A 13,859-nucleotide genomic window follows, 5' to 3' on the forward strand; every position below is an offset into this window, starting at 1 on the left:
CACCTGGTGAGTAATATTGAGGGTCTAAGCACAGAAGATCTTAGATCCAGGCAAGACATGAGTGTATGAAGAGACAAAATTGAATAGATGACTCATTTTTAGAGTATTTGTTTATTGGGCTCAAATCCAACAACCAGTCCTCCTAGAATAAATTATTTCATATTAAATTTTATTTGAAATCCTTTAAACTTAATTGGCCTGAAGTACACTATATAGATTAGACTCCCCTGGAATCCTCCTTATTCTTTCTTGAAAGTACTGTCATTGCAGGCAACTGGTACCATGTCTGTCATCTACTCAGTGGTTTTTTTTGTTTGTTTGTTTGTTGGTTGGTTAATTTTTTGGGGAGAGGCAGGGTTTCTCCAGGTAGTTTTGGTGCCTGTCCTGGATCTCACAATGTAGACCAGGCTGGCCTCGAAATCACAGAGATCTGCCTGGCTCTGCCTCCCAAATGCTGGGATTAAAGGTGTGTGCCACCACTGCCTGGCACTATTCAGTGTTTTAAAGGGAGAGTGCACAAACCAGACAGGGTAGCTGAAACAGAACACTTCAGTAACAGGAAGGATTAGGGACAGGAGACACATGCCTGTGCTGCATAACGTCTTCAATTCAACTTTGGGAGCATATGCAATTCCACATACTGCACTGTATCCAAAACCACATTTTAAAAAGTAAATTAAACTACATTTTTCCCTACTGTCTTTCTTAGCCAAGGTCATGGACAACCTTGTGAATGGTATATATATATATATATATATATATATATATATATATATATTATGTATATATATATACATTATATATGTATGTCTATATACCATTATATATGTGTATATATATGTGTGTGTGTGTGTGTGATATATACTAAAAATTGCACACAAAAAGCATGCACACATGTGCATGTAAAATCACATACAAATTAATTCCATCAATCAATGAATTAATGAACTCTTCAAATTCTCTTTAGTTTAAGTATTTTTAGTTTTTACACAATGAGCTATGACTCAGTCAATATACACTATGTAAAAATAATCAAAAGATTAAGTGGATGAACCCTCCACCCCCCTTTCAGACAGAAGTATTTCCTTGGGTGGTGAGGATAGAAAGGGATGGTGTGAGAAGAATTGAGTATAAATAGATATAGAAGCTCAAGATATAAAGCACTTGTAAGACACTCCTCAGTCCTCCCCGTGTACACTGAACACATGGAATGGAGAACATGGGTAGGTTATAGGTTGTACTTGTTACCTTAGCACTCTATTTTCATAAGGGACTTGATAGGTCATCAGTCTCTATTTGCCACAAGAGGCTGGTCTCATTGCTTATTTCTGAATAATCTTTCCAAGGGGAGTGAGATTCAGAGGAGCAGAGTGTGGTACCTCATGGGACAATGGATAACTTGTGCCTGTGACAGTTCTTTTGAGATAATCTGCTGAGATGCATGAGGATTTGAGATTATAGTACAAGAAGACACACTGAGATCTTGACTATAGCCCTGGGGGGTGGATTCTTATGATGGGTGAGACTTACAAAACTCAATTTCATAGCATGAAAACATGACTCCTGAATGTTTTACCAGTTTCTTCTGTCTGAAGATCCATCAGAATGAGCTTTGAGGCCCCATCCACACTCCTGGAACTGGCAGTAAAGAGTCTGCTTAGGAATGAGGCCTTGGCCATCTCAACACTGCAGAAGCTGCCCATGGAGCTCTTCCCATCCCTGTTCAAGGAGGCCTTCAAGAGCAGACATATGAAGATACTGACAGCGATGGTGGCAGAATGGCCCTTTTCCTGCCTCCCTGTGGGGGCACTGATGCAGGTCCCTGATGTGGTAATATTACAAGCTGTGCTGGATGGTGTAGACATGCTGTTGACACAGAATGTTCACCTCAGGTAAGGCCAAAATAGAACAGAAGGGGAGTTACCAGTTTACTGAGAAAGAATATGTGGAGTCAAGTACATGGGGATCACTGGTAGATCAGAGGCATCTGATGATCCTCACTTGTAAGTCTGAAGAAGGAGAAGCCTCTATTTAAAATTTGAGTAATAATATAATCAACTTTCAGAAATTCAGGGCACTTCAGAGTAGATGCACACATAGTAGGATTAGCCTTCTCTGTCCTCTCCTCCAGGTAATACAAAAAAAAGTCAATGGTAACTGAATGGAGGGAAGCAGGACAAGTGTTCAGATGTAGTTTATGCAAGGAGCCCTTACCTGATAGGTTTTGTTGACCTTAGAGAAGTGGAATGAAAGTTGACTCTATTTTCGTCCTGTCCTTTCATTATGACACTTCACCTTTTTCTCTCACAGAAAGTCAAAGCTTCGAGTCCTGGACCTGAGAAATGTGCACCATGTCTTCTGGGATGCATGGCCTGGAATAGAATGTGGAGAGAGCTCAACAGGGACACTGAGTAAGGAGCAAACAGGGAATGGCCTTAATAGATATGCCCTGAGGCGTCTTTTGAAGGTGGTCACTGATTTTGACTTAAGAACTCACCTAGATGAACAGCAAGCATATTTGTTGCAGTGGGCCCAGCAGCAAAAAGGTTCTGTGAGGCTGTGCTGTATGAAGGTGACAATCTGTGAGACTCCTATGAAGATTATCAAGATGTTTTTTAACATATTCCAGCCATGCTACATTGAGGAACTGGAGCTATCCACAGGCTGGACTCCTGCAGCACTGAGTTGTTTCGCACGGTGCTTTGGCCAGATGAGAAATTTGCGCAAACTCCATCTAGCACGCATTTATGTTAACACCAAAAAAGCTGTAAATTCCTTGGAAGACATAGAGGAGAAATATACTGCTAGGCTCATTTCTCAAATTTCCAAACTCAACTGTCTCCAGCATCTCTTCATCAATGGTTTCTACTTTTCCAGTGAGCACATGAAACAGTTGTTCAGGTAAGGAATTATAGAGCGCTCTTTTGCCTACCACAGCAAACCTTCCTTTGTTATATTAGAGATTAGTGAGCACCTGAGATCAGGCAGCCACTGTGACTTTCACAGTTATTGGCTCATTACAATATCTGAGAATGGTCTGGATTCCATATTAAATGGATCAGAAAAACAATTGCCTCACTGACCGACCACTCACAAATAAACGGCAAAGATGTTGTTAGTGACTTAAGGAGAGCTTTCTTACTACTCTGTACTTTCTAGGCACACTGTGTGGCTCACATAGAGTCTCTTTGTGTTATGTATTCTTCCTTGGGATCCTGTCAGCCCTGATGGGAGGGAACAAGACAGAGCAAAGGTCCCTAAGGGGATGAGGAGCCATTCCTGCAGTTTCACTTGGAATCTCTGTTCTTATATCTTTGTGAACAACAATGATCTTGTTCCCATGTGGAAAGCTCTGTCAGCTTTTAACACCTGATGGAGGAACAGATGTTGTGAGCATAATTGGGACATAGTAGATGTGAATTTGTTGTGGTGGCAATGGGCAGAGGGTCAATTTCAGGGACTGATGCAGAGAAGAGGGACATAGGCTATATTCAGAATGTGGAACTGTAGTGATTTCTGCAGGACACAGGCCAAGACACTGTCAGAAGCATTTGTGACTAGAAGCCCTCCTTTAGCCTTTCTTTCTAGGTTATAATGGCAATCTCTGGTTCTCTAACATATTGGGAATGAGAAGCTGCACCACTAAGTTCTGAGCCTATCAAATATGATGGTGATAGACTTTAGGAAACAGTGTTGTGATTCTATCGAGGAAACCTTGGACATTCAGTTCCCATATATAGACACTCTGACTTTGCTTTTGTGATACCTTGTACTGTACCGTGTACTAATTTTATATCAAATTGATATAGATAGACTGGAGTCACCTGAAAGGCAGGTACTCAAAAATCAGAAAATGCCTTCAAAATATCAGCCTATAGGCATGCCTGTAGAGAATTTTTGTTATTAGTGATTAATGTGGGAGGGTCCAGCCTACTGTGAGTGGGGCAGTTCCTTGGCTGGTTGTCTTCTGTTCTACAAAATGGAGGCTGAGCAAAGCATGGAGAATAAGCCAATGGGCAGCATTTCTGCCTGGTCTCTCTGTATACCTTCTGCTTCCAGGTTGCTCCCCTGTTTGAATTCCTGCCTATTGTTCTTTCAGTGATGGATTGTGGATTGATTTCTAATCATAAGTCCAATAAATCCTTTGCTCAGCCAATTGCTTTGGGTCATGGCGTTTTATTATAGTAATAGTAACCTAAACTAAGATATTGTCTCTGTAGTAGTGTCTAAACTAAAATGCCCACCCAGACCAGGAGACAGAACTAAACTCTTGTTCTTTCCTTAGATGCCTGAAGAGCCCTTTGGAGTCTCTGTCCATCAAACTCTCTGAGTTCTCCCAGTCAGACCTGGAACACCTCTGTCGGTGTCAGAGACTTTTTCAGCTGAAGCACCTGACCCTCTGTGGTGTGGTACTATTCAACCTATGTCCTACACTTCTCCAATTTCTCCTTGAGAATGTAGCAGCCACTTTGCAAATTCTGGAGTTAGAGGACTGTGGTATTGGGGACTCTCAGCTTAGTGCCCTCCTGCCTGCTCTGAGCCAGTGCCTCCAGCTAACCAGGGTAAACTTCTATGACAATGTCATTTCCATATCTGTCCTGATGGACCTTCTGCAAATCTTGGCCAATCTAAGCAAGTTAACTGAGGAGTTCTACCCTGCCCCAATGGAGTGCTATGATGACCTGGGTAATGTACAAGTTAACAAATTTGCCAGTGTGTGTCCTGATCTCCTGGATATACTCAGAGCCAAAAGACAACCCATAAGAGTCACCTTTGCTACAGACATTTGCCTCAAATGTCACCAGCGCTGTGTCTTTGATGGGAAGACAAGGCTTTGCCATTGTTTGTCATAAAGAGGACTAGGCTGTTCTTGGATACTGAGAAGTGAAAGTCTGAGGACAGGACTTTCAGTAAGGTGTTCCAGAACATGTGGTTTTCAGGCCCTCTTTGATGCATCAGGAACAAAATGGTGTTTGGTGGAATCATGCTATAAGTACTGCATTAATGAAGATTTATGGGACCATGAGGAAGAAGTGTCTTATAGAATCAGAAAGACAGATCTGTATCTCCAAGTGTGCTTCTGTCAGGATGTGGTTGCTGGTGGCTTCCCCATGCATTGTAGTTATAAACTTGTGGATGCTTTTCTCTGGTACTCTACTCAGTCATTGAACTCACTTTTTCATTCAAAGTCAGAATGTTCCTTTATCAAGTATGACCAAGGTTTTTGCAATTCAAGACTTGTGATATCAAAATGAACAGGAACTATTTATTACATTGTGTTGTCCTCCTTATCTCCCATTGTTTGGCTCTTTGGGGGTATATGTGCACACCATTTTCTAAATGAACTTATTAGTGCAGACCTGGTCTATTATTAAGAAGGTTCAAAGATACTCCCACAATAGACTACTGGCAATGGTCGAGAGACAGCCCGAACTGACCTACTCTGGTGATAGAATGTCCAAACACCCTAATTGTTGTGCTAGAAACCCCATCCAATGACTAAGGGAACCGGATGCAGAGATCCATGTGTAGGCCCTGGGTGGAGCTCCAGGAGTCCAATTGGTGAGAAAGAGTAGGGTTTGTATGAGCAAGAATTGTTGAGAACAAGGTTGGATAAAGCATAGGGACAAATAGCCAAAATAATGGAAACACATGAACTATGAACCAATAGCTGAGGAGCCCCACAACTGGATCAGGCCCTCTGAATAAGTGAGACAGTTGATTAGATTGATCTGTTTGGGAGGCATCCAGGCAGTGGGACCGGGTCCTGTACTCAGTCCATGAGCTGGCTGTTTGAAACCTGGGGCTTATACAGGGACACCTGGCTCAGTCTGGGAGGAGGGGACTGGATCTGCCTGGACTGAATCTACCAGGTTGAACTCAATCCTCAGGGGAGTTTTTGTCCTGGAGGAGATGGGAATGAGGCGGGGGAGGGAGAACAAGGGAATCCGTGGCTGATATGTAAAATTAAATTAAATTATAAAATAAATAAAAAAGGTTTTGGAGAATGGAAGGAATTACTACCCAGGATAATCAGATAGGAGGCACTGTGCACACATCTAATGTTTCTGAGACAAAAGTCCTTTCATTGAGCCTAACTGCACCTGAGATGTAAATGTTAAGTATTCAGATGTAAGTTGTGCCTTTATTTTGAAAAGGGCTACCTCCCTTTTCTATTACATCATATAGCAATAAATTATTTTTAATATATATTGATTTCTTTAGTTTTCATTAAATTATTCAGTAGTAGTCTTTTTATTAAAGTCTGCTGTACTGCTTACAACCCCAATATAATGTACTAACTTTTTTTATTAAAATATGTGCTACCTGTGGATCCTTTGTATTCTTCTACATGCTGACATCCACTTATATCAGCACCATATATTATAGATTCTTTCTTATTTCCACTGTATACTTTTGACAACTTGGTGGAGAATTAGGTATCCATATCATGTGTGAAATTATGTTTGGACCTTCAATTCAATTCAATTCTATTGATCCACATGTCTGTTTTTATACCAATACCAACTGTTTCAGAGCTCGAAATTTGGGATGGTGATACCTCCAAAAGCTCTACTACTGTAAAGAAATTTTTAAAAGCTATCTTGGATATTTTCTTTTTCTATATGAAGCTGAATATTGTTCTTTCAAGGTCTAAAAAAGAACTGTGTTGGGATTTTTAATGGGAAATACATTGAAGTTTTACATTTCTTTAAGTAAGATGGCCATTTTCCTATATTAATCCTACTGATCCTTAAACATGGGAGATAATTCCATGTTTTGATATCTTTTCCAATTTTTTTTTAAGATTTGAAGTTCTTATCATACAGTTCTTTTACTTGCTTAAGAAGATACTTTATATTATTTGTGGCTATTGTGAAGGGTATTATTTCCATGATTTCTTTCTCTTCTACAAGGATGAGATCAGCTAAGACTCCTAATAATTGCAGATATGTAGCCTAAGCTGATTACCTTCTGTGGCCAGGCAAGACCTCTAATGCGGAGATGGGGACACCATCCCACCCACATAATCTTCAAACTATAATCTATCCTGCTTATGGGATGTGCTGGGGTAAGTGAGGTTCAGAGACTGTGGGTGTGGCCAAACAATGGCTGGCCCAGCTTGAGACCCATGTAACAAGAATGAACCCATAACTATCACTAGACTGCTAGGGCCCAGAGGTTGGACAGACCGGAAACCTATAATAGAACTGTAGGGAAAAGGGGCTGTCTAAAGAAACCCACCCTGAACCTGGAGCCCCAAACTAGGGAAAGATGGCTCAGATCAGGGCAGAAAAAAACAGTTTGGCTCAGTCAGATCAGAGCCATCTGTGCCCTGGCCAATTGATTTGTGAAACTAAGCAGTCACAGAACAGCAAAAACCCTGGGCCCTAAGTCAACTCCTGGTTGACTTTACCCCCAAGATATCCAATGTAAACCACCCTGCCTGGTCAGTTAGAAAAGGTTATTCTCTCCACCCTGGTAGAGGCAGCTGTTCTCCTGGACTTCTCCTTCCTAAATAAATCTTTCTCAAAAGAGTTTTGTCTGTGAAGATCTCCATTCACTGGCTTAGAGAAGATCTTTCCCCAGACATCTCTCAGTGGACAAAACAAGGGAGAACTGAAAAAGTTACACTTTTCTCCAGAGCCAGAGGAGATTGCTATATTTCTGCAGGGTTTTCCCTTTTTGCAGAGTGAAGCAAAGAAAGCAACATCTTAGGCTGGAGAAGCAGAACTCTGCTAGGAAGCTCCATCAAATGGGGGCTGAGCAAAGCTCAGCTGTAGTGGCTCTCCAGGAGAGGAATTGGATTGCTATATCCCATGAGGAGACCATCCCCTATCACACCAGGGATATGCTGACTTTCCACAACAATCAGGATACTCTTCCCTGCTGAAGCAGTTACAGGTATGACTTTCCCGAGAAGTCAGAAAAATTTACCTTCCAGGGTTGGGTGGCTTCTTTGCAGATCCAGCCATCAGAGCTAAGCCAAACAGTTCCAGATGCCTTAGACACCTTCAGGGCAGAGCTGTTGTTCTGAGCAGCTCTAGGTGTCTGAGATAGCTCGCCCTTCAGGGCTGAACTGTCTCCTTGAAGCTTCAGCTATCAAGAACTATCCTCAGCAGCTCAAGGGGTTGCCTGACTCCACAGGTAGTCAGCACACTATCCCCAGAGTTGCAAAACTCATGTTTTTGTGCTGAAATCTGGGACCAAATACACAGAGTTGCAACAAATTTACTTACAAGAACTACACATGACCAGAGGAAAAATATGTCAATGTAATAATGCTTAAACATATTCTGTTATATTCATAGATTGGTGCCTAGCCTAAAAGTCATCAGAATGGCTTCATTTAACAACTGGTTAAAACAGATGCAGAAATCCAAAATCCAGTATTAGGCCAAACTTGGGGAATCCTACTGAAGTGAGGGAGGAAGGCTTATAGCAGCCTATGAGTCAAGGACATAGCAAGAGAACCCACAGAAACAAATACCAGGCAGGCTCTTAGCAGCTCATCGAGTCTGAACCAACAACCAGAGATCCTGAAAGGGACTGATCAAGACCCTCTGCATATATGAGACAGTTATTTAGCTTGATCTTCTAGTGGAAATCCTGAAGATGGGAGCAGAGGCTGTTTCTGACTCCTTACTGGATTTTGTGTTCCTGTTCCTCATACTGGGTTGCTTTTGCTCAGCCTTAATACAAGGCAAGGTGATCAACTTGATATGCCATGATATGTCAATATCCATGGTAGGCCTGCCTGTTTTTTAATGGAAATGGAGAAGGAATGGATGAGGTGGGGAGTAGAAAAGAGGTGGGACTAAGGAACTGAGAAGAGAGTATGAAGGCGAAACTTTGGACAAGATGATAAAATAAATAGTAAAGAGAAAACAAAACAAAATATATACTAATAGTTATTTTTTTAAAGTCACTGTATTTCCTGAAAACTCCATAGAATCTTACTGGGGAAGACTGCTGGAAAATCACTCTGGGGATAACCGACCCTGAGAAGGGATGTGACTATGAAGATAGTGTAATTCTTACACAACCCCTGAAAACTAACACTCTCTAAAAGGGGACATTAGCTGGGCGTGGAGGCACATGCCTTTAATCTCAACACTCTGGAGGCAGAGGCAGGTGGATTTCTCTGAGTTTGAGTCCAGGCTGATTTTACAAGCTAGTTCCAGGACAGTTAGTGTTGTTACACTTGGAAACCCTGTCTTGAAAAAAGAGAAAAAAAGGGACATTTTATAATATTTAACAATTCCACAAATACAAAAAGAGATGGGCTACAACACATCACACACTGAGGGTCTACTGTAACCATAAGGTGTCTTATTTTTATTCAAAAATGTCTCTGAATGTAAGGATTCAAATCTCAACTTTTTTTTGCAGCTAGTACAAGCCATAGTGATTCTGTCCAATAGGAGTCTGATAATGGTCCATGGCATTTTTTTCACTGAAGTGAGGAGACAGTATAAGCAGGGTTCGTTGCCTGAAATTTCTAACGTCCATGTGCTGCCAGGGTGCTGTAAGACAATGGAGTGGCTCCTGTAGGGAAGTAGAGCGCGTGCGTGCGTGCGTGCGTGCGTGCGTGCGTGCTGTGTGTGTGTGTGTGTGTGTGTTTGGGGGTCATGCTCCTTCTGTTTTCTTTACTCTGGGTGCAGCTTCAGGTCAATTTTCTCTAATATGAAATTTATAACTCTGCTTCAGCTACTCACAGTATAGCTCTGCTCCCTCCACACACACTGTCTTGGGGAATCTGCTGTCCACACCCAGCCTATAGAATCAGTTCCTCCTCTCCTTTCAGAGTACTGGGTATCAAAATAATACAGCTTAGGGACTGGTGGTTCATCTCTGCAGTTGAGAGCACTTGTAACACCTTCAGAGAAACCAGGTTCATATTCTAGCACTTACTTGATGAGTTCAAATATTTCTAACTCCATTTACAGTGGATCCCACGACCTCTCCTTTGCTCCTGGGGCACCACATGTATGTCTGGTGTATATAAATGAATGCAATCAGAATGTAACCATAAGCTAATGTATTGAAATGCAAGTCAACATTTAGATGCTTAAGAAAATACACTGTAAAAATGGACAATTAATTGGTGTTCTCTTTTAAGAAAAGTCACCTCGCCGGGCGTGGTGGCGCACGCCTTTAATCCCAGCACTCGGGAGGCAGAGGCAGGCGGATCTTTGTGAGTTCGAGGCCAGCCTGGGCTACCAAGTGAGCTCCAGGAAAGGCACAAGGCTACACAGAGAAACCCTGTCTCGAAAAACAAAAAAAAAAAAAAAAAACAAACAAACAAAAAAAGTCACCTCTCCTTATCCCATCATTCCTTATTTGCCTATAGAATTTTGTGTGGTTTGAAGCCTCTTGGATTTTTTTCCAATTATTTACATCATCCATCTTAAGCTCACCTGTTGACAATTATGTCATTGAGTTTTAATGGCTGTAGCTTCTGATATTACTTTGAGACAGAGTCTCACAGCAAAAGCCATGATCATCTGGCTTTTTCAATTCTTCCACCTCTTCTTCAACACTCCCAGAGCAGTATATGTATTCATGTACATATGTGCATTACATAACAGTGAATATGAGGTAGTGGTCTTGAAAGAGAGGGGGAGGGACATTTTGTGGATATTGGATGGAGGAAATGGAAGGGTGAAATGGTATAATTAAATTATAACCTCGAAATAAAAGTGAAGAAAATTTACTGACCTAGAAAATTGTACTTTGTTGGTAAAAGAGGGTGCTCTGGAGGGTAATGACTTCATATTATTGTCAGGTGTAGGAAGACAGTCAGCCTTTTCACACAAGTTCATGGTATATCCTGAGTTCTAGAACACGCAGTATGCATCGCAAAATAAGCACTACGCAAGACATCAATAGGCCATCAGCAAAAAACATATCCTTTATTTAGAAACCCTGGAAAAGTATTTTGGAAACTGATATGTCTAAAAATGATACGGGATGATCCCTATTTTAATATAGCTTAAAGCTAAAATATGGACTTCAACAGAGGCCATAATTATACTCTTCTTGAGAGCCATAAGTAATCTAGGAATAAATTGAGTCCAGTAAATGCTCCCGGCATACAGGTGATAGACCCCAGACCCAGGGTACTATCTTCTTGGGTGGGCGCCCCAAGAACTCAGACTCTGGTCCAGTTGATGCAAACAGCAAGAGGTTTATTGATGTGGCTGTACAGTCAGGCTACTCTTGTCCTGAGAGCAAGAGTCATGCCTACTGCAGCCACATGGGCACTTTTAAAGGAAAAAAGCACAAAAGGCATACAATTACATTTCCCATACAATTTTGTTTCAATTGATTTATGTCTAGAGGCTAATTTCACAAGATCATGGCCTGATCACAGGGTGGTTACAGTCACATCCCACATGCACATTCTCCCAGAAACCTCAAGGGGGGTTTCAGGGTGGGAGTGAAAGTTACACAAAGGTTACAGTGGTCTTTCCTGGAACACTTGCAATTATCCCAGTCACTTTATAGAAATCTCTTTACATTGTTACATTGTGGCAGGGGTGGTTGGGTAATGGCTGAGTCAGTTTGCCCTTGGAACTAGCTTTTTTGTTCCTCATTCTCCTGGGGCTTGGGGGTGTGTGTAAGCCTGAAGAGTTAGGGTCTTTCATAGGTTCGGAGGTTGAGGATTGTGTTTAATGAGTATGAGTGCAATTTTTAACTGTAAAGGTTGTCGGGAAACTTTTCTCAGTGCACCCTTACAAATTTTAAACTCTTGGAGGATAATGTTAAGTATTATATAAGCCATTAATCAATGAAAACTAGCATCAGCGAATATTCTGTTCACTCTAGTCACTATTTTGTGACACACCATAATTCAATCATTCTTTCTTTTTCATACCTAGAACCCTCTGTATCTCCACTGTGTCCCATTCATAAGCAAGTTGATGTACCAGTATGCTGCACTTCTCCTTCTTTGGAACGTTGTACTTAAGCCAAAAATTTAGTAAAAGTTTCAGTAGGCCTCTCTGTAAAATCTTTGAGAATCTCTTTATCCACTGAAGAGGGCATAGCCTTACAGACTCTGATAGCACACCAACAAACTTGATCAGAATAGTAAAGAATTCCAGGGGTCTGCTCAGCGGGTTTGAGAATGATCCTTCCCCCAGTGACATATCCACATTCAATGGCATGCCTCAGTTTCACTTTCTCAGCCTAAAGTTCTAGGGTAAAAAGACATTTTTATAAGGTCAGAATACATTCTTTCTACACACCAGATAATTTGTGTTTGACTACACATACTGTACTCTAAAAAGTTCAGGTGTTCTCTCAAGGAATCTTTAGATGTTCTGGTTTTTTAATGGAGCTTTACCCACATGTAATCCATCCTCAAGGATCCATGAGATGTTCTGCCAAGATGATCTATCTGTTATCTGCCTCTGTAAAATTTGATTGACAAATCCTTATGTTAAAAATCCACAGTTTATATATTTTTGCCAATGAAAGGAGACCTGATGTGTTAACCAACACTGTACTCTCAAACATCTATTAGAAGTACCAGTTCTGGCTTGCCCCAGATCAGACAGGGGAATACCCTAACTGTCATCACAGAAGTATTCTCTAATGACTGATGGAAGCAGATGCAGAGATCCACAGACAATCACTAGACAGGGCTCCATGAGTCCAGTCAAAGAGAGAGAAGAGGGATTCTCTGAGCAAGTGCAGCAGGATCATAATGGGGAAACATGGAGGAACAACCAAACCAAACTAGAGGGAACTCATGAAAGTTGGATAAATGGCTGTGGAACTTACATGGGACTGGACAAGGTCCTTTGCACTAACTAGAGCGAACTCATGAAAGTTGGATCAATGGCTGTGGAACTTACATGGGACTGGACAAGGTCCTTTGCATGACAAGGCAGTTGTGTAGCTTGATCTGCTTAGACTGCCTCCTGGTGGTAGGATCAGAATCCAACTATGGTGCATGAGCAGGCTTTGTGGAGCTCACTACCTATGATGGGACACCTCATGCAGGCTTGTGGCAGGGGAAGGGCATGGACTTATGGACCTGTCTCTACTGAATGTGCCTCCACATGGTATGTCTTGCCTTCTCGTGGGAGGGAGTGGGGGGTGTTGGGAGGGAAAACTGGGGGGGGGTGAGAGGAGGGAAGAGGGGATCTTTGGTGTGTAAAATGAATGAAAAATATTCTTAATCAATAATAAAAAATTATTAGCAAGCAAAAATAAATAAATAAATAAATAAATAAATAAATAAATAAAGAAATAAAGAAAGAAAGAAAGAAAGAAAGAAAGAAAGAAAGAAAGAAAGAAAGAGAGAAAGAAAGAAAAAAGTTTCAGGTCTATGCACAGTAAATATAGCTTGCTGGGTTGGATTTAATTTGCAAGGTAGTTTTCATTACTGTTTTATTTGATTAATGTTCCTGGAGGCCTTAGGTAGATTAAACTCCACAACAGTCTCTGGGGATATTCCATATGATTCTGTAGGACTAAAAAGCCACTTCCCCTTGGGGTTCACACCTTCACAAAGGTCCAAGTCCCAAGAATGCTCTCTTGATTCCACAGACTACTAAGGTGTAGTTCAGAAAAAAATTCAATCAGCAAGTACTGATGAGGCCTGAATCAATTAGTTATAGAAAGGCATTCCCTTCTATGACATCTTGTGCTATTCTGGTGCGATCCTATCTGGGTCAGAAGAGTACCTGACAAGGTACGTGGACCCAAGCCCAACGTATAATTCGAATTCCCTCTGCCCATCTGTTTTTTTTTAAGATTTTATTATTTATTTATGTATATGAGTGTTTTATCTGCACGTACAACTTTATGGCAGTGCACTTAACCACTGAGCCATCTCTCCAACC

At 41.3% G+C, this 13,859-nt stretch overlaps 1 protein-coding gene across 1 annotated transcript; it reads left to right on the plus strand.

Annotated features, from left to right (window-relative positions):
* Nucleotides 1–1,596: 1,596 nt before the first annotated feature.
* Nucleotides 1,597–5,067, plus strand: LOC114689213 (PRAME family member 12-like). Its single transcript, XM_028863592.2, has 3 exons — nucleotides 1,597–1,892; nucleotides 2,311–2,901; nucleotides 4,286–5,067. The coding sequence occupies exons 1-3, from the start codon at nucleotides 1,606–1,608 to the stop codon at nucleotides 4,851–4,853; spliced, it is 1,446 nt and encodes a 481-aa protein (XP_028719425.1). The 5' UTR covers nucleotides 1,597–1,605; the 3' UTR covers nucleotides 4,854–5,067.
* The last annotated feature ends 8,792 nt before the right edge of the window (nucleotides 5,068–13,859 follow it).

Source organism: Peromyscus leucopus, chromosome 1, assembly GCF_004664715.2.
Source record: "Peromyscus leucopus breed LL Stock chromosome 1, UCI_PerLeu_2.1, whole genome shotgun sequence".
Lineage (NCBI taxonomy): Eukaryota > Metazoa > Chordata > Mammalia > Rodentia > Cricetidae > Peromyscus > Peromyscus leucopus.

Bases quoted from the DNA above. Each gene is read 5' to 3' on its own strand.
- LOC114689213 (XM_028863592.2), top strand. From the start codon at position 1,606: ATGAGCTTTGAGGCCCCATCCACACTCCTGGAACTGGCAGTAAAGAGT. The intron at 1,893-2,310 runs GTAAGGCCAAAA...TTTCTCTCACAG, and splicing joins ACACAGAATGTTCACCTCAG to AAAGTCAAAGCTTCGAGTCC. The intron at 2,902-4,285 runs GTAAGGAATTAT...TTCTTTCCTTAG, and splicing joins CACATGAAACAGTTGTTCAG to ATGCCTGAAGAGCCCTTTGG.